The following is a 26,653-nucleotide window of genomic DNA, read 5'->3' on the forward strand; positions in this document are numbered from 1 at the left end:
AAGAGTAAATTCACTTTTACTTACTAAGTAAGAGTGATGGCTAGCTCTTCTGAATGAAGTCAAGAATTTGTATGCCTATATTTTCCCAGAACTATAAGGCAGTCGTTAACGAAAATTTTAACTACATAGTCTCATTTTTCTAGAATACTTCAGGAATTAGATTTATTAAGTATTCTGGGTATCTGTTAAGTAGCCTGTACATTTACATAGGTTGGCCAGTTTCCCAATAATTAGAATTCAGTAAAATTCACTTACTGAAATGCAATGTAATATAATTTTATCATTTTCAGATGCTTTAGGAACTATCACAGATCTTAAATATGAATTGTCTTTTGCTAGATTACTTAGGATTATATACTATCCTATATGTAGGAGAAAAGAATGGTTATATGTATGAGTTTCTGGCTATTTATATTATAGAAAATACTTTTATTAACTATAGTAGATGTCACAGTTAATACCTGAATGCTACCTGACACAGACATCCAAGACCCTCCTCTCCCCAAAAAAGGCTTATAAATTAAAAAATTAAGATCTTTGAATTTTAACCTTGTGGCAGGAGGAGTCATTGAAGTTTTTGAATTGAGGAGTGGCTTGATCAAAGAGTGTTTTTAGAGATCTGACAGTGATAGATGGTAGACTAATGCCAGGGGGAGCAACTAGGCATCAGGGCAGACTGTACAGCCTGAGTAAGGTGATGACAGTGAGATCCAAAATGAAAGGACAAAGCAAGAGCTATTTTGAATGAAGAAATTACATTTCTCACTAACTGACAAGATAAGATATTAAACTGTGGAGTCACCCAAGAAGGTTCTGAGACTGGAAAAATAGTGGTAGAAATAGAGGAATAAGTTTCTTAGGGAGAATGAAATTGGAAATGAGGCAGTTGAATATGGTGTTATTGGTCATTGATGATCTGGACAAAAAACAGTATACACAAAAAGAGGGGACTGAAAACTAACTTAAAAGTAAATCTTTTGCCTTGAAATTTTCAGGATATTGGATTGATGCATGTTTGTTTTAATTTTCTAACCTTATCTTGTAGAAGGGACACAGATCCTCACAAATCTTCATATGTTGATCTTTATTCTTCACCGTAAATAATGAGTGGCAACTGAACTCTAATCAATGAATTTACATTTTTTATTTTTTGCTATAAGCATCAGAGTGTTCTATTTTTAGATAAGAGCATGTGTTATGTAGAAAATTATGTAAAAGTAAAATTTCTTGGAGTATCAGTAGACATCCTCTAACACCCACTTTTAAAGTGGGTTTTTAAGATTTTTAACAGTAGATGTAATAATTCCATTTCTATTTTCACCTTATATTGGATTTATTTATTATGTTTCACCATTCTTCTATAATATCATTAATTTACTGAAAATTTGTGCATCCTTAGGATATTTCTAATGTCACCATTTTTAAAATGTTTCATTTTTGGAACCTCTTTCTAGATCTATGATTTTATGTTCATTCCTCTTCATTGCAGATGGTGAAAAGCAATATAATTTACTGAAAAGACTAACATGTTGTGGTAATGATTACAAGCCTTCTTTTCAACTCTCTTAAGCCATGGTCTTAGATAAAGTAGTATATAGTTTATTTAATGTTTCAGTTGACAAGTACACAATTTTCTTCATGGTAAATTTGTGAGGTTTATGGATCAAAATTCATTTTCTATATGTTTTCTTAAGAACAGTAGGTAGGAATTTGTAATTGGGGGTTATAAATTTTACTTAGAGTTATTTAGAACATATCAACAAAATAGGGTAAAATTTTGTGGAACCTAAGGGAATAATTCATTCAACATTAAAGCTTAAAAATCTTAGGAAAATGGAATAGGTAATAACATTTTTAAAAAATCTGGTATATGTTTGTTCTCATTTTATCTGTTACAGTGTTGAAGACTAGTCATATGATCACTAAAGAATATCTTATTCTTGAAAATGGGATAGCTCTACTTTAAATAAAATAGTGTATTAGTGAGAAGAAGGGTTTTAGCTATTATGTGTGTATGTTGCATAGATCTTAGAGTTATGAGATTTAGGCCTTTAGTCCTATTTTATTATGTATTTATTTTTGTGATTTTTTTTGTAGATGACTCTTTCTGTACCATATTTGCTCTATACCTAAGTTTGAAATATTGGTTTTGACCTTTCAGTCAAAACAGCAACTCTCAAATATTATAAGGTCTTTGATTATTTATAATTCAGGTGAAAAGCTATATAAAAGCACTTTATAGTTTATAACTACATATATTGACATAAAGTGACATTATTATAATTTCATTATAATACCCCATCTGTATGTTTACCATATATTTTACATTTTTAACATAGGAGCCAAGATACATCCTATATTATGGAGTAATATACCTCAATAACTAAATTAGGTACCAGTTAATGAGATCGAGGACAAGCCTCTCTTCCTTATTTCTACACTGCCACTTGTAACTGACTTGTTTGGTAAACTTAATAATGATGCTTAGCATTGGCACTGTAGGCCATCCTTTATCATTGCTTCCCATAGAGGAATCATAAGAAAAATGAACTCAATAACATTCAATCATATTCTTCTGCAATGTATCAAGACATTAATGCTTCAAAATGCCATATACCAAATATTTTGCCCACACTACTTTTAGATTTAGCTCCTATGTAAAATGTTCCTTTATGGCTCTGACCAGGTTATATAGCATAAAAATAAATGTTTAATGTTTTCAGTTTACACTTATTAAACACCACTCTGTGTCAGCCACTGTGCTAAGCCCCAGATTCTCCAAATTCAGAAGACGCAGTGTCCAGCTTCAAGGAATTCCCAGGCTATTTATTGGACACACAGACATGGGAACAAGGAGTTATAATATAATATGGGCATTGTTGTAATGGAGGTCTGTGAAGTTGGAGATTCAGAAGTGAGAGTTCTGGAATGAGTCTGTACAGGAAGGCTAGGTCTAGATCAGGAAGAGCTATGACCAGTATATAAGGGAGTTGAGATTTTATTTTGTCATAAGTACAAGGAAACATTGAAAAATTTTGAAATAGTGAATGACATCAGAATTTTTATGTTGGGAAAAATGAATTGGATATCATAACTAGCAGCAGTAAAACCATAAAACTTCTTTAATCCAGATGAGAAAAATGCATGGCTTGATTTAGGAAGATGGCACTAGAGAATGAGAGGAAAGTACATATGTAAAATATATTTCAGAAGAACAATTTAGGACATGGAGATTGGTTGGATACAGGGATATAAGGAAGGTAGATAAATCTAAGATGGCTCCCATATATTTGGGTTTTATACTGGGATGGATGGTGCTGCCGTTCATTGAGACAGTGATTGCAGCAAGGTCTGAAATGGAAGTACAGGCTCTTAGTTGGTAGTTGAAGACATAGGCAGGGATGAGATTGTTCAGTTAGAATGTAAAGAGTGAGAAGTAAGGAGGCCAGAATGGGGTCCCTGGAAAGGAGAGCAACAGTTTTAGGACAATTGGAGAAAGTATCCTGAAAGAGGACTGAGAAGGAATGGACAAAGAGGCAAGAGAACTTGGAGAGAGCAATGTACACATACTATCGGAAAATGAAAGAAAGAGAAGATAGTATAGACAGACTGCAGGGTAACTCAGGTTACATTAAGAAAGCTTGATAATATAGTAACTACATGTGTTGCCTTGGTACTAGACCCTATCAGAACCAGTTGGCTTTTAAGACTAAGTTTTTCCTGACTCAGTGGCTACTTAATGTTGTGGGACTTGACTTCCCTTTGCACATTTGTACTAACCTCATCTCTGCTTTCTCTAATTGGTTATAATTTCTGCTTTGTTGTAATTCCAGCTGGGTTGTAGCCCATTAAGGTCTCTCATTTCTTTACTTGATATAATCAAGACCTTTTCGTTTCTGTGAATTGCCTCATTTTCTTGGTGTTCCTTATTTTAAAATCTAGAGAGAAGTAATATGCTTAGGCTAGTTCATCATTTGTATGAAGACATTTTATAGGTTATTGAAGCTAACGCATTCTATAGCCTAGCCAAACACTTATGAAGTGCCCTAAATAATCTTGAAAACGTATCCACTGTGGAATTCAACTCTCGGATTTGTGTAAAATTCAAATGCCAGTGGATTAAGAAGTGCATTGAAGTTGAGGAAATAATGGTAAGGGGTTTAATTCTGATGGGAATAACAGACTACTGGAGAACTCAAGATTAAGGAAATCAAAGAAAGGTGTTTATTGTTGGCTTCTCTTGTCCCATCTGGGGTGCCATTTATGCCGGGGTTCATGTCCCAGCATCAAGAAGGGTTCAGGAATCTGGAAAATGTGCTGTGCGTAGATGACATAGAAATCCAGAGACTAATAAAGAGTCCAGTCCGGAGATGAGATATAATTTTTAAAGGCATTGGGGGTCAGAGGACCTTCAGCTAAAGGAACTGAAGAGTGCCTCCTTGTCTAGGACCCTTGCTTTTATTAACACAATTTGTCCTAAGGCAAGGTGGAGATAATACACTTCAATGGGTAAGGTATCAAAGGGTACAGAGTCCATTGTCAGAATGGGGGAATAGCCTACGGCTGTTCAGGTGTTTGGCCAGTAGGAGGCAATAACATGTAGATTAAGATGCCCTTTAACTGTCTGGCCTCCACAATCAGTTTCCTATTCAGGTTTGGGGAAATGCCTTTAGCCATTTCCAACAGGTGACTACATGTGTGACTCAACCCTGTTGAGTCCCCAAGTTTCATCAACCTTTTGATGAAACTCTTAAAATTATGACATGCTGGAATTGGTCTACGGCAGGTGTTGTTTTTGTTTTATTTTGCTTTTTAAGATGCCAGCAGTTTGAACAGAGTCAATGAATAGGAAAGGGTTAAAATAAAGAGAGCATTTAATTTTTTAAATTTTTGAAGTAGTGTTAAGGTGGCAGTAGATGGAATTCCAGAGCACAGGGAGATCGATTAGCCTTGTATAGGAAGAAAGATATCTCTCCTCTGCAGTGGGATTAAAGAAGGAAGGAGGAATGGGATGCAGATAACTTTGGAAATCGGGGAGCCTGCCTATTAGCACACTTTATTAAATAGTCAACAAAGAGAACTGAGAAGAGGGGTAAGGAATTCCTAATTGCGGATGAAAATCCAAATAGGAATTTAACCATTTGGAATATGATGAAGTGATTTTTTCCCACTGCAGCACATATATAGATTGAGAAAAGGTGGATTACTGAACTAGTCCAGAGTTGAAAATAGACTGGACTTGTGGCTTGGTAGGACTTAATGCTTGTTTTATTTTCCTATTTGTTTGGTTCAACTGATTTTTTTTATTCTGGTCTACCATATTTTTCTTTTGCAGGTCTTGATGACTGTTTGCAACAGTATATTAAGAACTTCGAGAGGGAGAAGATCAGTGGGGACCAGCTGCTGCGCATTACACATCAGGAGCTAGAAGACCTGGGGGTCAGCCGCATTGGCCATCAGGAGCTGATCTTGGAAGCAGTTGACCTTCTGTGTGCACTGGTAAGGACATAAACTGGTGGGAAGGGAAGCTTTACTTTTTGTCATTTTCTTTCCTTTTAAACTTTTTTTTTCTTTTTTGTTTCCTTTCTTCTTTTCTTCTGTTTTTAAAACTAATTTAAGTACTAGTAGAAAGTATTCAAACAACTGGATGTAGTATTTTCCTCCTTCGTTAAATTTGGTATATTATACAGTGCCAAATTGCAAATTAAAGAGGTTTAGCCTTGGTCCAGTACCTCAGTTGGTTAGAGCATTGTCCCAATATGCAAAGACTGCAGGTTTGATCTCCAGTCAGGACACATACAAGAATCTACCAGTGAATGCATAAATAAGTGAAACAATAAATGGATCTCTCTTTCCCTTTTCTCCCTCCCTCCACCTTCTCCTTGCACACTTTCTCTCTAAAATCAATAAATAAAAATTTTAAAACTCCACAATTAACAAAAAGGAGAGTTACAACTCAGCTAGTGACATTACGTTCAGCTACTTGAAAAAATTAAGTTAAAGCTCACCAAAGGAGTTTTCATAGCATTTAGGATATGCAATTGTATATAATCAGTTATAAAATCCATTCACTTCTAAAAGTTTTGATTTAGGATCACAAATATTAATTAATCCTATTTTAGAAAATTATTCTTCAAACAATAGACTTATTTACATGTTCTTTATGTATGCATCCATGAAAATGGAATATTGTATCTTGTATGGTTACTTTTTGTATGTTAAAAGAGCAATACCTAATTAGATAAGATAAAGCAATGTCAAAATAATCCTGCAGCCGAACCGGTTTGGCTCAGTGGATAGAGCGTCGGCCTGCGGACTCAGGGGTCCCAGGTTCAATTCCGGTCAAGGGCATGTACCTTGGTTGCGGGCACATCCCCACTGGGGGGCGTGCAGGAGGCAGCTGATGGATCTCTCTCATGGATGTTTCTGGCTCTCTATCCCTCTCCCTTCTTCTCTGTAAAAAATCAATAAAATATATTTAAAAAATAATAATAATAATCCTGCAAAATTCTGTTAGTACATTAGATATTCTGAGAGGAACGTAGATTTTTTTCCATGTTAGATAAGATGTCAATAACCTGATTGGTTTTAAATTCTTCCACATATTTGTGAGGGGGTAGAACTACAATGAAAAAGAACATGTCTTATAATAATCTGGGATTGAAATTTGGCTACATAAATTACTGACATTTGTGAGGAGATAATTTCACCATAGCCTTAGTTATTTTATTTAAAACAGAGATAATAACAACTACCTTTTGATGCTGTTGTAAAAAGCAAATGAGATAGTGTTTGTATAGTGCCTAATTCAGCACCTGACACACAGTAGGAATTCAATAAATAGTAAGTATTATTAAGATGATGATGTTTAATAAGAAATGAGTGGATAATTAAACATCATTTTAAAATCAATTAATACATTCAGCAGTGTGTGTGTGTGAGATGTAAAATCTAGTTTCTGTTCTCTTGAAAAGCCTAGAGAGTGACATAGAAATAATCAATCACATTACTATAATATAATTGCTAAAATAAAGTATATGCTAAATATTATGGGGGCACAGAAGTGAAAATAACTAGCTTGCCTAAAATAGATGGGTTTACATTGTAAAAGAGATAATATTTATGAAACCTCATAGAATATGAATGAGCATGTGTTTGGTAGATGGAGGAGCAGAGGGAATGGTATTTCAAGTCAATAACATGTACACATGCACACAGAATAAAGAGCTTGCCTGGTGTGTTTGAAAAATGGTAAGCTATTTGGGATGAAAAAAATAGGTGGAAAACAGTAGCGGAAATTAGGCATGAAAAGATAGGACTATAATGAACAAAATAGACTGATGAACAAAATAGATCCAAAGACATAGAAGCATGGAACAGACTGATGAATCTCAGAGGGAAGGTGGGGGAGGGTGGATGAGTGGGAAGAGATCAACCGAAGAACTTGTATGCATATATGCATCACCCATGGACACAGACAATAGGGTGGTGAAGGCCTGGGAGAGGTGGGAGCTGGCTAAAATGGGTCAGTGGGGTGGGGAATATGTAATACTTTCAACAATAAAGGTTTAATAAAAAATAAAGTAAGGGGGGGAAGATAGGGCCAGACAGTAAACCTTAACATCATGATAAGAGATTTGTACTTCTTAATGTGCGCATTGGAGAACCATGCAAGAATAATCAAATAATTGTATTTAAAAGGTAACTGATGGTAATGAAAATGATGGAATAGAGTGGGCATAAACTAAAGATGGGAGAATAATTAGGTAATGTTTAAAATAATCTACTCAGGCTATAAGTAGGGCTTGAACCAAGGATGGATATGCAATAGGAATAGAGAAGAACTGGTGAATATGAGGGGTAAGATTAAGAAAGGAGTTGAGAAAGATTCCATCTTTTCTAGCTGCAGAAATAGAGTCAATGATTTTGTAATAATGGACATAGGCAATGGCAGCAAGAATAGTTTTAGGTGGGAATATAAATCAAGTTTTGAATTTGTTGAATTTGAGGCATCTGGGTTATCCAGAAAGAGATACTCTTCAGAGATGAACGTATGAGTTTGAAGTTGAAAAGTAACTGAATATACAAATTTTGGAGTGTCAAGAATATAGGGATTGAATCCATAGATAGAGGAGAGGGCCTCTAGAATATAAAAAACAAAGGACACAGCTACACACTCAGCACTCGGGCTGCGTAGGAAGAAGAGGAAGTTGCAGAGAAGGCTTATGGAGTGGTCAGAGAAGCATAAAAACAACCACAAAAGAGTTGTCACAGAAGCAATAGGGAATGCTATTTTCATTAAAGAATATCAATAATGTCATCAAATTTCACAAAAAGTGAATAGGATAAGCAAGGGGGAAAAAGAGCAGACTGAAAGAAGTTTCTAAAGAAGAGTAGAGTCTGAAACCATATTCATTGAATAGCAACTCCCACTTACATATTTCAGTCTTACCTTAATTGTCATCTCCTCAAAGAGATATTTCCTGATCACTCCTCCACCCATGTCTGGTCTAAAATTAACCCTCCAATGTTATTCTCTTTCTTAACCATCATTTCATATGTTAATTATATATGTATATGTGTGTTTATCATTTTAATATCTGTTTCTTCATTAGACTATAAGCTGTGTGGGGAAAGTGACTGTTTATTGAACACCTAGCATGTAGCACAAATGCCAGGGAACAGTGGGTGCTGAATAAATATTTTTTCGAAAGTATCGATGAAAGAGTCTTGACACATTTTTTACATAATTGCTTGGCAATCTTCTTATTTCCCTATTCCTGAGATAAGATAAATTAATTCAGACCAGAACACACCTGTACACTCTATCCCTTGTATGAATCAGATCACAAAATCATCTATGAAATAAACGAGTACTTGGGGTAAGGTAAGGGTCCACAGTGCTTTTGCATGCTGGTCTCCAAATCTGTGTCAGAGTGGCCATGAAAGTGCAATAGAGTGTTTTGGAAATGAGCATCTAATCCAGCAATCTCCTAATTGCCACATCTTCTATAACAGCAGTAGTTGGGTGTGTCGGAGTTTGAAGTCCAGGGTGTATGTCTTAGAACTAGAGCTCCGTATAGATGAGCCACTCAAGTACTAGGCTCGTACACTGCCCGTTTAAAGAAGGATGGTAGATTATTTCAGTGTTACCTTCAGAGATCCTAGACCTTTAGGCTTTAGAGTTTGGCTTCCAAACAAGCTCTGCTGACCTTAACTTACTTAAAAGGATGACATCAGAGACATATGTCCAGACCATTTTGATATGTGAGTTCTGGAGCTATGGTAAATCCCTTCAAATTCTAAGTTTTAATCCCTCTACAGTTGTGGGTTTAAGCACCATAGTATTACATTATTTTCTTGGGAAAACTTCATTATGTAGTTCACCTGTTCTGGAAGTTAACACAGAAACACACGCACACGCACACGCACACGCACACACATACACACAAGAGTATCCAGCAATAAATTGCTCACATTCCCCAGAGAGGTCAAATATTAAACTTGCTTTTCACTGCTTTTTTTTCTTTATTGATTAAGGTATTACATATGTGTCCTTATCCCCCCATTGCCCCCCACCCCCCACTCATGCCCTCACCTCCCTGGTGTCTGTGTCCATTGGTTACGCTTATATGCATGCATACAAGTCCTTTGGTTGATCTCCCCCCCTTACCCCCACCCTCCCCTACTTTCCCTCTGAGGTTTGATGGTCTGATCCATGCTTCTCTGTCTCTGGATCTGTTTTTGTTCATCAGTTTATGTTGTTCATTATCACTGCTTCTTAATGGTTATATATCAGCAAGTTAGAAGTGCAGATATCTTCTAGTTTATGCAACCGATGTTTTCCAGTGAATATAAAGCAAATTACCGAGCAATGAATTCTGATTTACTTCTACATGCCATTATGAAATCAGGAGGTGAGATCCCACATCAACAAGCTGAAGTGACTAGACCAGAAATTCTGCTATTGTGAATGAGGAACTGTCTTGTCTTTTTGAAATTAATGACTCTGCTGGCTTTTGTACTTTTTCTTACATCAACTATACTTATTTCTTCTTTCAACACCTATATATTCATGTTCAAACAGTGCTACGGTGGGGAATACAATGACGAAAAAGGCATAATCTGTGCTCTTAAGATGTATGCCATCTAGTAAAGAAGACGATAGTCATTGAAAGATAATATAGATTTAAAGACAATCCCAGGGGAGTGCAGAAAGAAATTATGAACACTGCTAGGGGATCCAGGAAGTGTAGATGGGCTTTGCATTGAGACGTTCAGGATGAGAAGATGTTCACCAGACAAAAAAAGTTGGGGGAAATTTACCTAGGCAGAAGACTATGGAGTGTTCCTAGAGAAATGAGAATTTTTATTTGGCTGGTGCACAGTGGAAAGTGATGGGAAGAAAGGCAACTTATACTTTGTACGACATGATAATTCTTTGCTTAGATTTTTGGTCCTCCAATATGCTTTCTGTCCAGTGCTTAGCACATAGAGGATGTTAAATTAATGTTATCTTACTGAATGAAATTCTCTGCCTTTCTCCAGGGAACTGTCTTTTTTTTCTTGCTTACATACCCTCTGACTGATGTATCTGTTCTAGTATAAGAAGACAGATTAATTAACAAATTTATTTGCTTCTTTTAAGCTTTGGCATATTTTCATCTGCCTTGTCTTAAAATTATTCCTGATGGGAATAAATGTTTGGCAGCTAATGTTTATGTATCCATGCAGTATATATTTATTAAGCACCAACTATATTGTTTGTACCATCTTATTCTAGAAAGAATTAAGCTGTTCATGATTTGGAGGTCTATTAACTCTTTCAAGCTGTTACGCTTTTATTTAATACTAGAGGCCCGTTGCACGAAGAGATTCGTGCAATAGGCCTACCCTTCCCCTGGCTGCCGACACCGGTTTTCCTCTGGCACCTGGGACCTAGGCCTTCGCCCCGGACGGAGCCTTCAGTCTTTGCTCCACCGCTTCACACCTACATATGCAAATTAACTGCCATCTTTGTTGGGTTAATTTGCAAACTCTCCTGATTGGCTGGTTAGCGAAGCGAAGGTATGGTCAATTTACATGTTTGTCTATTATTAGGTAAGATATATATAGCATATATATGTATGTATATATATATTTAATATCACAGTGTAGTGAATCATTTATGACAGGATAAAAATAGTTTGCATTTCATTCTTTGTGTACTTTTCATATAATAGGTAGGCATTTTGCAGGAAATTTTTGATGTCTGCAATTGCTAGGATTTGTTTCTTTGCAACATAATTGCTTGGTTCATTCATCTCAAAATAATTTCTAAAAAACTTCATTAAAGCAATCTATTTAGGACTCACTCATTTTTAAAGCAAAGTATTATGAAATCTAAACACCTGTTACATGCTACATTCAAATGAGGATCTATGAATAAAATAGTATTGACATTGTAAAATATGTGGTACCAGTATTGAATATTTTTAGTTGAGTGTTTAGTAAGACTTTGCCACTAAAATGTTAAGTGTGTTCCCTTATTCCTTTCTTCCCTGTGGTTTTGCATGCATATAATTGAAAGAGAAGAGCAGTACGAACTTATTAGCACTAGTTCCTTAAGACTAAACAGGCTATGTTGAATCAGTCCAGAGTCACAAAAGATTCCTGGCAGACATCTTATTGGCCAAGTATATGAACAAATAGGTAACATAGGAAATGAAAATAGCTGAATACATTTTATGTTCAAACTTTTTTTATGTTGTCTTTTCTATACCAATAGTAATGCCTAGTTTTTCCATGCATATCCAGTGAAAAGCCAATCTGTAATGAATAAACTTGTATTTTTGTAAAGTTGAGGTAGTACATACCTCTGGCCAAAAGTAAAGAATTGCTTTATTTACCTTACACTTCTTTACATGGTAGGCAAGGGAGTGTAATTTACTGGTAACTTAGCGGGTCACAACACACTATCCCCTTTCATGAAAGAAATAGCAGGAAGATATTTGTGTTGACAGTAATTGATTTTGAGCTACTTACATTTGAGAATTGTGATGACAAAAATTAACCTGAAAGGTCAGTTAGTCCATCCCTATTCTTAATATAGTACCACATAGATGCTTTTGTATACAGATAAGATTCTAACCTATTTTTATAACCCTTCTAGAATTGAAAAAAAATGCTTTTGAATTATGATTTTAACCAGTTATATTTGTTAGCTAGGATCAGTTTTAAGAATTTCCCTCTCAGTTTTCTACTGATCTTTTATCTCTTGCCTTTACGTTCCTCTATCCTCCTCATTTTTCACGTTTTCTCCATGTAGGATATTTTTTTTTCAGTAGGTTTCCAAGTTTGGAGGCCTTCTCAGGGTATCTTCCCAGGTTTTGTCCAGAGGACTTTTCTATTCCCTAATTCCTGAATTGTATTAAAAATAATATTGTCTTAAATGTAGAAGGTTCCAAAGTACTTTTACTTTGCCTTCAGATTTTTATTATTGAGATGCTTATATAGATAGATATAATTTAAATTAATTTTTTATGGAAGCTGATGGCTATAGAGTTAAACCATTACCAAGTTGATTGATTAGAATCTAATCAATTCCTCTAATAAACTATTATAATTTGAGCTTATCTAAAAATTTTTATAATTTGTTTATAAATAAAAGTTTCGCATTGAAATCATTGGTATGCAAAAATGTAAACATTGTTATATTTCAGGGAAAATGCTTTAACACAGGAAAACATCTGAAAATAATTTTAAGGACTTCAGAAGTATTTACATTTAGTTGTTATAACTGCAAATTGTTCTATCTAGTCATTAGAGCAGTGATGGCGAACCTATGACACGCGTGTCAGGGGTGACAAGCGAACTCATTTTTTTGGTTGATTTTTCTTTGTTAAATGGCATTTAAATATATAAAATAAATATCAAAAATATAAATCTTTGTTTTACTGTGGTTGCAAATATCAAAAAATTTCTATATGTGACACGGCACCAGAGTTAAGTTAGGGTTTTTCAAAATGCTGACATGCCGAGCTCAAAAGGTTCGCCATCACTGCATTAGAGAGTACCTTTTATAAACTTATACAAAGATTTCCTCTTAATATAGTGACAATCTGCATGAAATCTTTCAAAAGTTTCATAGATAATCCATGCTCAGATGCAATAGAATTTGAAAAGAATGTTGTTTTATTTGTGCAAGCCAAACTTTTTAACTTGAGAGAGAAAATATTGCTATTTAAATTAAGCAGCAAAAATTTAATATTCTATGATTAAAAAAACAAATCCATGGGTCCAAAAAAGATGTTCTTTTCATAAAAATGTAAATTCTCAGTAAAGAACAATCCGACTTTTATCATTATTAAATCTTTAGTGTTAACATACTTAACATAATGAAGTATTTAAGGTTTATGCATCCAAACCTTCTCTACTCCCTCCTTTTATCTCCTCTAAATTTGCTTTTCTTAAATTACTATGGAAAAATAAACCTAAATTTCATATAGAATAGATATTTCCAGTGGTTGTTGACTTAATAATATAGCTAAACTCATGTACCATTTGCTTCCCTTTTTTACTCCTTTAGTATTTTATCTTCCATTTTGTATCATTTGTTGTCACCAGGCATCCTGATGACTTATCCCATTCTGAACTCTGTCTACTCTAAGCTCTGAGCTCTTTAAGCAAACAAAGAAATCTTGGGTTTTATACTTTCTGTAAAGTGATAATACTTTTAATTCTACGTGGGACAGTAATGTATGTTTTGCTGAGTAGTTCAGTCATCGTCATCCTTTGATCAAGTTAGCCAGCCTTTCTTAGAGATGTTTTACAACTAGCAATTAGCTGCTTTAAAATTTAATTGTAACTAAAATCTTTCCCTAAAGTTTATTTGAGGGATCTTACAATATTTTCCTAATGAATACGGTAGAAAAGCTTGTTTGCATTATTTCTTGTAATCTCTTTCTGCATTAATTTGTAGATAAAATATTTAGGGTAAAATAATAAACATTATCAGAAGTTTAAAAGTGAGACCAAGGAAACGAAAACAAATACACTTACCAAAAAGTCACTATGATTGCCTTAAATATGTTTCACATTTGACTGTGAGCTAATGTAACCATGATAAAAGTAAATATAAGTTTAATAATTTATATTATAAAAAGGAGAAAGTGCATTGGTTCCCCTGAGGAAGCAGAGTTTTTCCTGGTACCATATTATAAAAGAAACTTCTTATTTGAAACATTATAGAGAGAACACAGGAAAAAAAGTATTCTGTGATCTATTTCTTGCATCTTTTTATTGTTGGGTTGTGCTTACTTTGCTCACTTTAAGGGCAGAATTTTTCCTAGTACCTACAGTCACAATATGCACATGCTGTTAGAATAGATATTCAAAAATAATTGTTGTCAATAATGAATTTCACAAGCAAATGAACTTATGTTTGGGTTTACAAAACACTTATGGATCCTTATAACCTTTCTGTCTTGGGTGGTATAGTTCCAAGATATAATGCCCTCATCTATCCATGTTCATGTTAATGCTTTACACATTTTATTGTAATTTATCTGACATTTCCCCAAATCCTCACTTGACTGGATCCATTAGACCAGGAATCCTAGCTTATCCATTTGTAACTTAATTTTTTTTATTTATTTCAGAGAGAGGAAGGGAGAGAGAGAGAGAAACATCAATGATGAGAAAGAATCATTGATCAGCTGCCTCCTGCATACCCCCTACTGGGGATCAAGACCGAAACCCAGGCATGTGCCCTGACCAGAAATCGAACCAGGGACCTCTTGCTTCATAGGTCAGTGCTCAACCACTGAGTAACACCGGCCAGGCTCATTTGTTACTTTTAAGACAAGTTGCGTGGCTTGTACATAGTAAAGTGCTCAGTAAATATTTTAATGAATGAATAAAATATTGACTTTAAGCATATTTGTTCTCTTTCTTTTATAATTCAGAATTATGGCTTGGAAACAGAAAATCTAAAAACCCTTTCTCACAAGTTGAATGCATCTGCCAAAAATCTACAGAATTTTATAACAGGGAGGAGAAGGAGTGGCCATTATGATGGAAGAACCAGCCGAAAATTGCCAAATGACTTTCTGACTTCAGTTGTGGATCTAATTGGAGCAGCCAAGAGCCTGCTTGCCTGGCTGGACAGGTAAAAATCTTCCAAATGTTTCAGAAGTAATTTTCTTTGAACACCAGTTTGATTATGATATTATTTCATGTTTTCTTAGGAAAGGATTGGACAGGTAGAGACACACACATAAAAAATACATGCAAATACACACATAGCAATCTATGAAGTTAGACAGTGGTGTTTTATGTTTGCCTCATAGGAAGAGGAAATGTGACAAAAACCTGAAGGAAATTATTTAAAATCATATATTTGGCTTCCATTGCTGCAAAATTTCTCAAATGTTTAGTTTGTGTTATATCATACCACGGTGATCAATTAAATCAAATGTCATTTAACATTTTGACCATAAAAATGAAATACATACTGGGGGAGGGGGACAACCTTGTGATAACTTTAAAATCTTCAACTGAGACTTTTTTGTAAATTGAAAAAAGAAAACTGGAGTTTATATTTTGAAGATCTTTCACAGAAAAGTTTAGCTCAAGGCTAACTTGCCTATAATGATGATGTTTTTAACAGTTTAAATTTTTAAAAGGAAAGATGAGAAGGGGGAAAAAAGAAAGAAATGATTTGCCAAGCTAAGGCATTTGGACTTAATGCTGAAGGCAGTAGGGGCCTATTTAGGGTCATTGTTGTGTTCTGATTTGTAAATTTTGAAGACTACTTGGGATATAGTGTTGAGAAAGATTAGAGAAGAATAAGGCTAAAAGAAGTGAAACCAGTTAAGAGGCTATTTTAGAAACTAATCATGCTGCTGCTACTATCAGTGGTTCTGATATTAATACTTCCAGCCACACACATTTAATACAGTAACAATAGGAGGGTTGTCTTTATTTTACAGATAGGAAAACTAGCACTTACAGAGGTTAAGTTCAAAACCAAATGACAATTAAGCATTGGAGCCAGGATTCAGTCCAGGTATCTGACTGCAGAATTGATCCTCTCCACTGCTCTTTATTGATACTTTTAATTAATTAGAGAGGAGCAGTGAGGATGGAAGAATGTTGGAGATATTTATACAGATAAATAAGACTTGGTAACAAGTAAGATCTAGAAACTAAGGAAAAAGGAGATATATTAAATAAAGGGTATCTGACTTGAACCAACGGATGGTGGAAGACAAATGTTGAGTTTCAGGCATTATAAATTGTGATGGCTGGAGAATATTCAAGTGATAAGGTCTTTAGAGTATTGCTGCTCATAAAAGGTATATGGTTGATAGAAATTTTGGGATCATCAAAGTCATAGATATATTAATATGGTGGTGTAAGGAGAATTACAGAATTCTCTGCTCTATTTATTTTCCATAACACGCACACCCTTCTAACACACTACATAATTTCCTCATGTAGTATTCTTAATATTTTTGTCTGACTAGTCTTTATCCGACGTGTGCTTGAAAACAGCAAGGATTTTCAGCTGTTTTGTTCAGTGATATCTCAATTATCTAGAATAGTCCTTAACCTGTAGTGGGTACTAAAGAAATACATTTGAGTGACTGAAGAGAACTTGGATGAGGAATGAGCTCTGTGGACCACAACAACTGAAGAATGATTAGAAGTTTAGCTATGGAGGGAAAAATAACAAGGCATAACTAGAGAGGAAGGAGAGAATTAGTTGAGAGTGGTTTCATGGAAGCAAAGGCAGTAAAGAGTTTGTTGTCTTTCTATTGAGATTTTGGTGTTACTTTATTTTTCAACTTCATTTAGATAAAATTGACATAACATTGTGCAAGTTTAAGGTGTACAATGTGATGATTTGATACACATTTGTATTGCAAAATGATTACCATATTAAGGTTCATTAAAATGTTCATCACCTCACATAATTACCCTTTTTGTGCAAGGGGAGAATATTTAAGATCGGAGTAAAGAGATGTAGGAGCAAAAGGAAGTGGTCAGTAGAGTCAAATGCTGCTGTGAGATTAGGTAGGTTAAGGACTAAAAATGTGTTGTAGATTAGGGAATCAGGATATATGTGACCTTACCAGCACCAGGTTAGTGTTTTTACTTAGAACTCATGAAAAGTGGAATACATGAATTGGTTGTGAGTTAAAGGTAAGCTGATAACTCCTCTTTGAAGAAATGTTTCTGTGAAATGCTTTGTTATTCAGAATAGTTTAGTATCATGTTAACATCCCTTTGCATAGATTCTTAATATTTTAGTGGTGATGGAAAAGAGAAAAGACAAATGATAAGTGCTGATTCTATTTTGGAAGCTTGACTTTGCTTCCTCCTCTTTGCCATGAATTGTATGAATATCTTAACTGCTCCTTGGCCAGTATACATTTCAGAAGGTCCCCAAATCAATTTAAATGTAATAGGATTGTATCTTCAACTGTGCCAGGTGAAATGTTTATTTAGGCTGTTTGTTTTCCTGACACGTAGCCCAGACTTTATTAGCTATTGTTAGTGTGTTTGTATTTAACTTATATTTTATTCCTTTCAAAGAAAAACATACTTTAGGTAGCAAACAAGCAAGACAGCACTCCACGTGCCCTCTTGTGTTATTGTGTTCTACAAATTACAAAAAAAAACAACAACCACAAAACATGAATCAATGTTAGAAAAGCCAAAAGAGCGGTGTTCTCCAAGACCATTATTGTGAATCTCTGCTGAAATACATCTTGCAGTAGTTTAAAGAGCAGGTAACTGATAAAGAGTTGAGATATTCAGCTCTGCCTCAAGCCTTGGGTAACCTTAAACTTAACCCGTTTTATTTTATTTTCAGAATAAGGATATAAGACATATAGAATTTGAAGGTCTCTTCTAAGCTCTAATATTCTATAACTCATGGGCCTTGTTCACAAAAACCACATGAAGAATATATATAATTTATTTCCATTTATGTAATCTCAAAGGATAAACACTAACAAAACTTATTAGTGACTTATAGAATCATGATTTAAGTCCCTAACTCTTATCTAAATAAATTTAGTTAATATTTTTGTTTGCTTAATTTTAAGTTCTAGAACAGAGCTAATCTATATTTATGCTTTCTTTACATAAGGTTGAGAATATGTCTTGTCTTGTTTTATTTTTGTTTGCTTTTGAATAACTTAGAACTTACATAGTTAATTATAAAAGTTCCATAGAAATAATGTTGATCAAAAGTTCTTAATATTTTGATTTGTCAGTATAGATTTGCTTTACTTTTGAGGGTTTAAAATGGCCACTGCAATCAAATATTGCTAAACATTGGGTCTTTAACCTTAGTTTATTCCTTTGCTTTATAATATGATATAATTCTGCCAGTTTAAATATGGTTATTTTGTTGTAAAACAAGTTGCTTAATTTTTTAAAGCAATACATTTTTGGCATTAAAGTTTTTGTTACATTTTGGGGAGAATTTGCATGCACAGCAATATGATTGGATGTAATTGCAATTTTTATTTGATGTCACTTGAAGGGGGAGAAAGGAAAAGAAAAATAAGCAAAAATCTTTAACTCTGGAGACTGAACTAGATACTTTACATATATCAACTCATTGAACTTCCACAAAGTAGGTATTATTATCCCCATTATATATATGAGACATTAAATAATTTGCCTAAAGTCATTCATCTAGTATGAAAATTATAATTTGAATCTATTTTTATTTGATACCAAAGCCCTTCTTATTTCTTCTTCATCATTTTCCTTTGTCATGCTACATCTCCTTTTGAAAGCTGACTAATTCTTAAGGATTTTGAGGAAGTGATCCTTAGGAATGAAGCATATATATGCATTTATTTGCACTTTAGTATTTATCTTCAAATTCTAAAAAATACCATTTTTCTACTTTTGTCCTTCATAATTCAAATTGCTATACAGAATTTTATTTATTGAAAGTTTATTTCTCATTCTACTTTGAAGGCATCAATGAGATATCTTTTGATATTGAAAAACTTGAATGTTTAAGGCTTAAGAGGTGGGATGCTAGGAAAAAATGTTTATAATTCATAAAAAATCCAATTCCAGTGGAACTTCCATTCAAATAAGATTTATTTTCAAAAACAAGCTCCTTAATCTTTCTTTGAAAAAAAAATCTAAGTCTAACAAAAAGTTTTTCTCACATTTTAAATATTGACTTGAATGAAATAGCAGACTTTCCCAGAGGAAAAGCCTCAAAGTTGAATCACAGGTGGTAGCTTTACTATTTATTTTCAATGCATAGTTTACTTGTCTATTTTTAACCTACATTCTGCTGTTATTCACACTTTATCTTTCTTGAGATTTTATATGGCTGTGCCAAATCAGTCTATACTTGGAGGTTTACAGATCACTGCATGTATCACGGTGTACAATAACATCACTAAAAATGTTCAAAAGTATTATTTATAGAAGTTTATTTTGCTATGTATGTGACAGTTTGTTTTTTTCTCTTATTTTTAGCATAAATCCTATTTCTTATTGATTCTGAAATTTCTTTCAAGCCCATTCTATTTTGAAGGGATCCATGAGATATGTTTTTATATCACTGAAAACCTTTAAAGTGTTTAAGGCATAAGAGTTAGGGTGTTTAAAAATTGGTCAGATCTACAATTATAGCCCTTTTTATTCTGCGTATCATTTCTGTGGTCTTTTTATATCTTCTCCTAGATGGGTTTTGCCAGAGATTAATTTTCATTACATTTTTGAGGAGCTCAATTCTGGTTTTATTGATTCTATTGTTTCCTGGATTTTTACCTTTGTTTTAAATAGTAAAACTTTAGGTACTCTCTCAAATTTGTATATATTTTTATAGTCATTTAGTAACAAGTATGTTGTAATTTCCCTCATGAGTTATTTAGAAATGCATTTTGAATTTCCAAGCATCTTGAATTTGTCTGACTATTTTCTATTGCTTATGATACTGATTCTTTCAAATTCCTTTGTGATTCAGAATTTGGTCTTTTAAGTTTTGGGTAAATGGTCTGTGTGTTTGAATAGATGCATGTTTGGAGCATGATTTTATATATTAGACCTAACTAAATTAGGTCAAATGTGACAATTCAATGCTTCTATATCCCTTTTTTCTATTTGATCTAGTCTCTCTCTGATGGAATTATATCAAAATTTCATAGTACGATTGTGAACTTGTCCATTTCTCCTTATATTTTGCTGGATAAAAAAAATCCAGTCTGATAAATTTTGCTTTTAATAGGTAAATTAAATCAATATACATTTATTTAAAAAAGAGGGTGTGTTAAAAAACAAAATTCAACTAAATAAATTTGAAGATCTAATTGGCTTTATTGAACAGTTTGTGAATTGGGTAGCATCCCATCTAGCAAGCAGAAAGGAGCTCAGGGGAGTTGTACAAATTGGAAGGCTTTTATAGCCACAGGGGTGAGGGGAGTTACAAATAAAAGGATTATTTCAGACAAGGTTACCTTGTCATAGCAGCCAGGGACTTCAGAGGTCTTATCTGGAAGATCACCTCACTGGTGCTGATCAGAAAAAATCCAGGCTGATTGGTTTAAAATTCCACTGCTGGGAGAGGCTGAAACTACCATTAAGTGTTGGTTTTTTCGAATGGGACTTAGCACAAGTGACTCCATTTTGGGCCTGTTGTTTCTTTTTTAATAGGTACCAAAGGAAAACAAGATTTCTGTGAAATCTTTTGCCTTATCTAAGAAAATGGTTGAACTAATATCTTCTTAGATATTGAAGCTCATTGTTGTTGGGTCTTATTTCATTTCATGTGCTCACTGCTCTTACTGGGCTCCTCTTTTTCCAAATATGAGCGGTGATGTAGTACTGCCACTGTTCACGGACAGCCCTTCAGGATCAGCAGTGCTGGGCAATAGTAAGGCCTTCCAGATATTCTTTTAACTGCAACATTTTAGCTTTCCTTCTTAGCTTGTAGTTTGTTTAGGATTTCTTAACATTAGTAACCTTTTCATAAATGCAGTCCTTTTGTTTTAAAGCATACAAAAAATAATTTCTTGTAGCACCATAAACCTTTGCACTAGAAACACATATAAGCATCCTATTACCCATAACAGCCATTTATTGATAAGCCAGGATTTTATCATTTTTAAAACTTTCTGGCACCAAAAAGCTTTCTTACCAGGAATTTTATTTCCTTAATTTAAAGTCACTGTGTTCTTTTTGTAAGCAGCCTGAGCTCTATCTTGGGTTTCCTTTAGAGTGTAGAACAAATTCCTCTCTTAATTTTGTTTTGTTTTTGAGCTGATTATGCTCAGTTCTTCTATAGAGGTCCACTTATTTATTTCATAGATGATCATGAAGTCATGATTGAATGGTCATCTTTGGTAACTCACAGAGATTGGAACCCAGTCTTTCAGCTTTTTTAATGTATGAATATAGCCAAAATCACCATACCAAACATTAATATCTGCTGGCTAAGAGTGGTTCTTGGTATGGTTGCAAATGATTTGTCTTTAAAATGAAAACTTTAGAGGAATTCATTACAAAATAAAATTAGTGTTTTCCTTGGTATATGTTTACATCGTCCACCCTCCCAGTTTTCTTGACACTTAATCTTGATCGAGAATCATATTCTATTTGAAATATGAGTGGTCAGGAAAGTGGAAAAAAAACATGCTTTAGAATTCAGTTTGCTACAGGCATTCAGTCATCAATGGATTTTCTTTTGGTATGTTTTGAAGAACAAGTGAGAGTCTCAAGTATTTATGGGAAAATCCATGCTGTAATTCATCTCATCACTCTTGAATGAAGTTTTTAGGTTTTATTAGCAGACTTTGACATTTTCAAATCTAGCAATCCAAACTTTTTAATAATGCCAGAAGCATCTTTGAATTCTTAATTAAAATGATAGTTTTTATGCTTCAATGCAGCAAAAATAAATGGTCTTTAGGTAGCATTTTTTTATTAATGATTTTTCCTAGAAATGCTTATATTTTACATTTTTAAAAATAGTTTTATAGGGGTCTAATTTGCATTCTATAAAATTCACTTGCTTTAAGTGTACAACTTAATGAGGTTTAGTAAATTTGGATATATCCTTGCAACCAGAAATGTACAATTCAGGTTTAGAAAACTTCCAAGATGGAGTTTTTAAAGCTGGTCCTACTTATAACTAAGTAGGCTAATTTTTGAACTAAAATCATAGATTGATAACATATATTTTTATAATTGACTTTATTTGAATTCATAATGTCTCCTTCTGTTTCAGTAATATATACATATAAAATATACTGAGTTTTGGAATAGGAGTAAACAGATTAGTGGAAGAGAGCCCATAATAGACTGTGGTATATGGAATCATTTAGAAAACAATATGTTAAAACCACTGGAAAAAAGCATAATTTAATAAATGGTACTGTGGCTCTTAGTTAAGTTTTTGGAAAATAAATAAATAATGATAGAACACTGACAGATCACTAAAATCATTTTAGGTATATCATTTATTTAAGTGGAAAACATAAATCCATAAGAAACTGTAGAAAATGTAAACAAAATCTAGATGTAGAAAGACATTAAATACTTAAAATGTGGATTAAAGTTAAAATAAATATACTGTTTGACTTTTGACTACATAAAATTTAAAAACATGACAATATATAAGATAAATGACAAACTGGGAAAAATACTTGTAACAAACAGATATGAAAAGCTGGGGGTTAATCTGTATTATGTGAATATTACATTCAAATTAAAAACAACTACTTACAAGTGATATCAAATTAAGAACAAAAACCACCAAAATGTAATAGATGATCATATACTAGATAACTCAAAAATGAAGAAACAGAAATTGCTTGGAATATGTATGTAACAAACAACAGAACTTCTAAGTACATGGAATAAAAACTTACAGAACTAGAATAGATAAATTCACAATTTTAGTTGGCTACTTCTTCTCCATTCTCTCAAGAAAAAGATAAAACTACTAGACAGAAAGTCAGCAAGAATTAGAAGTGCTGAATAATACCATCAAGCAACATGATATAATTGACATTTTTAGAGCACTTTGTCCAAAAACAGCAGAATACAAATTCTTTTCAAGTGCCTATAGAACATTCACTAATATAGACCTGCATCATAAAATAAACCTTAATACATTTAAAAGAACTGAAATTAGAATGTATTCTTTAACCATAATGGAATCTAAGTAGAAATTAAACAACACACTTCTTAGTAATACATGGATAAAAGAGGAAGATGGGAAAGAAGAAGAAATACAGTGAAATTAGAACAAATAAGTTTTGTGGCACACAGCTAAAACAGTACTGGAAGGGAAATTTATAGCATCAAATTCTTATATCAGAAAAAAATCTCAAATCAATTATCTAAGCTCCCATCTCAAGAAAATAGAAAAAAATATTTGTCAATCAACTGACATAAAATTTCAGTTAAGCAAGATGAATATGTTCCAGAGATCTGTTGTACAGCAGTGTATTCATAGTTAACAATACTATCATGTACACTTAAAATGTTGTTAAGAGGGTAGATCTCATGTTAAATATTCTTACAATAAAGTAAAATTAAAGAAAATAGTAAAATAACAGCACAGTAATCCCAAAGCAACAGGACGGAGCAAATAATAATGCTAAAGGAGCAGAAATCAATTAAACTAAAAACAGAAACACAATAGAGAAGTCAATAAAAATTAAAAGGATAATAAAGGAATACTACAAGTAACTTTTCATGCAAAAGTTAACATTTAGATGAAGTAGACCACGTCCTTGAAAAACACAAACTACCAAAATGTATCCAAGATGTAATAGGAATAATAATAGTGCCTATATTATAAAGCTGTTTTGAAAATAATTTAGTGCATGTAAAGCATTTGGAACAGTAATTGGCACATAGTAAGTACTTGGTAAGTATTAGCTATCATTGCTAACTCTTAATTGTGAATATCTCAAAGATATATTATACTCAAAATCTTTCTTCATTTCAAAGTAAATTAAATGTTGCTTTGCCTAATGTACTCCTTTTTTGTTGATTAGTTTTAGATGTAATAAAGAGACCTTGTAAGAAGTACCAAAGAACTTCTAAATATTAGGAACTAAAAAAAGTGAGAAATTTTATGGAAAACAAATATTATATTACTTGACTTTAATTTTCTTCAAAGCATTTCCCTCAGTTTTTTTCTTAACAAATTCCTAAATAGTTTTATCATTATGAACAATTTATTTCACATTATTCAAAATCTTATTTTAGGCTATTATAATTTTTGGAGCCTTTCTTGGAATTTTTGGAATCACAGTTTTTCTTTTTTTCCTTTATAGGTCACCATTTGCTGCTGTCACAGACTATTCAGTCACAAGGAATAATGTCATACAGCTCTGCTTGGAACTGACAACAATTGTGCAACAGGTATTAGCTGACAAACTTTCCTTCTGTTAATTTATTAGCTCTTTAATATTCTATCAGTGTGAAGTATTCCTGTTTACCAAGAGTTAAGCTATGGGTTTAGGAGTTTCTCATTCAAAAACAAATGATTCTAAAGAAACCAAATATGTAATTATTCATTGGAAAATTATTCATATAGCCCAATAAACAAGGATTTTATTTACTGGAAGATGTGAAATTAAACTGAACCTCTAGAGGCACCATTATAATATGATCGTCTCTTATTAGTTTTACACTTTTTCGTGGGGTTGACTATATTGACTTTCAGAAAATGAAATTGTCCCATTTGAATAACAATCTGAGACTTTTGCTCCGGGACACCATTATTTCCTTATTAGTTTCACTTATATAGGCAAACATACAAACAAATGTACACAATAGCCTTTAACACTTACATGATCTACTTACATGACCTGATTTTTTACTTTGGATATTATCTATGTCAGGTATCTGCAAATCAAATGCCTTCAGAAGTTCAATAGCTAATATGAAAATGTGCGAACCAAGCCTGGCATCAGATATGGAGAAATGGTAGAGAGGTAAATTGGCTACTATATATCCTACAAAAATGTATTTAAATCTAAAAACAAAAACACACTTGAGAGGTCTGAGGCCTGCAGCCACCACTCTATGTAAGGCTGCTGTCAGCCTCTTGCTGCTGTCGGAATGCTGTCTATTTGTTAACCTATCCAATGATGCAGAAACAGGGAAAGCAAAGGATGAAATACAAAAATATAAAGATTATTGGGGAAATTTGTGAATTAATTTATCCTTTTACTCCCTATTCTTTATTACCAGGGATAATTAAGAGTTTCTCTTATCGCCTGTATTTTCTCTAACAAATAAGAAATTTTATTAATATAGATTTAAATGCTTCAGTATATTTTATGTTGTATTGTATAAACTTTATTTGTACCATTTCTCTGAAACTGCAGGTTTAAGATGTCATTCATTACAAAAAGGATAGTAACTTTGTGACTTTTAGTTCTGGAATACATCAGACATTGATCACGATTATATCATGGCAGTGAGAAGGTCGACAACTCATTGCTGTGAGACATGCATGAAGATGGTGAACATTTTATGAGCTTTGAAGTACCCTAACAGTCTCACTGCATGTCTTCATACTTTGTATAATAAATTTCCTTTCTGAATTTCAAAAATCTCAACTATGTAATAGGAAAAAGAGTGGCATTTTAGAACAAGTTCAGCAAACCTTTTCTGTAAAAGGCCAGAGTAAGTATTTATGGCTTTGTAGACTATAAGGTGTAGGCTACCTTGTCTGATGCAACCACTCAGCTCTGCTGTTGTAATGCAGAAGCAGGTGTGTGTGTAAGTGTAAGTAAATGAATGGGCGTGGCTATGTGCCCTTAAAACTAATTTCACAAAAATAGGCAAAATGATGCATTTGGCCCATGACCCTTAGTTTGCTGACCTCAGTTCTAGGGCAGTGCTAGTCCAGTATGGTCTGCTACCCAGCAGCATTCTCATCATAAGGAAACTTGCTAAAAATTCAGATTCTTTGGAAAGCAACTCAAAGTACTATGGGAGGTCCCAGGGACTTGCACCTTCACTAGTGTTCTAAGTGACTCTGGTCTTCATACATTGTTCTAGTGCACAGGGGTAAAAGAGCAGTTATATAACCTATAGGTAATTTTCCTTATAGTTCTCTATAATTAGTGAAATTTCTTCAAAAATCTGCCTTCTAAAGCTCTATTTCTTCTAAAGGCATTAAAATTGACCAGAGATTTGCGATGTGGATAACAGATTATTAGTTCCTTCCATTTTACTGTGAAAGACATTCCCTCTGATTTAAGGGCACTTATTACACAGTATTAGGATAATAATTGTTCATAGTCTCTTAATATTGGGTATGTGCTCAGCATTCTATATACAAACACTCATAATAATATAATATTAGCACTTACCTACTACATAACAAGATCTGTGATAACTGTATTATATTTATTATTACAGCTTTTTATTTATACACTAGAGGCCCAGTGCACAGCTGGGGAGGAGCCTGAGCACAGGCTGGGCACTGTACCGCTCCCACTCAATCTGGTGCACTGAGCCTGCCACTGGTAGTGTTGCCACGGAGGCGAGGCAGGAGAGGCTCACTCCGCTGCAGCTGCACTCACCAGCCATGAGCCCAGCCTCTGGTGCCCAGTCAGCTGAGGGGCACTCCCGCTGTGAGAGTGCACTGACCACCAGG

General features: G+C 33.7%; 1 protein-coding gene across 6 annotated transcripts in view; it reads left to right on the top strand.

Annotated features, from left to right (window-relative positions):
* Nucleotides 1-26,653, top strand: part of CNKSR2 (connector enhancer of kinase suppressor of Ras 2) — a 243,332-nt gene that overhangs the window by 39,590 nt on the left and 177,089 nt on the right. For all 6 annotated transcript variants that reach the window (XM_005870966.2, XM_005870967.2, XM_005870968.2 and 3 more), the window contains exons 2-4: nt 5,336-5,499; nt 14,946-15,148; nt 24,315-24,402. In XM_005870966.2, coding sequence (XP_005871028.1) covers nt 5,336-5,499; nt 14,946-15,148; nt 24,315-24,402 — 455 coding nt within the window. The remainder of the gene's footprint in view (nt 1-5,335; nt 5,500-14,945; nt 15,149-24,314; nt 24,403-26,653) is intronic.

The sequence above is a fragment of the Myotis brandtii genome, unplaced genomic scaffold (genome assembly GCF_000412655.1).
Source record: "Myotis brandtii unplaced genomic scaffold, ASM41265v1 scaffold326, whole genome shotgun sequence".
NCBI lineage: Eukaryota > Metazoa > Chordata > Mammalia > Chiroptera > Vespertilionidae > Myotis > Myotis brandtii.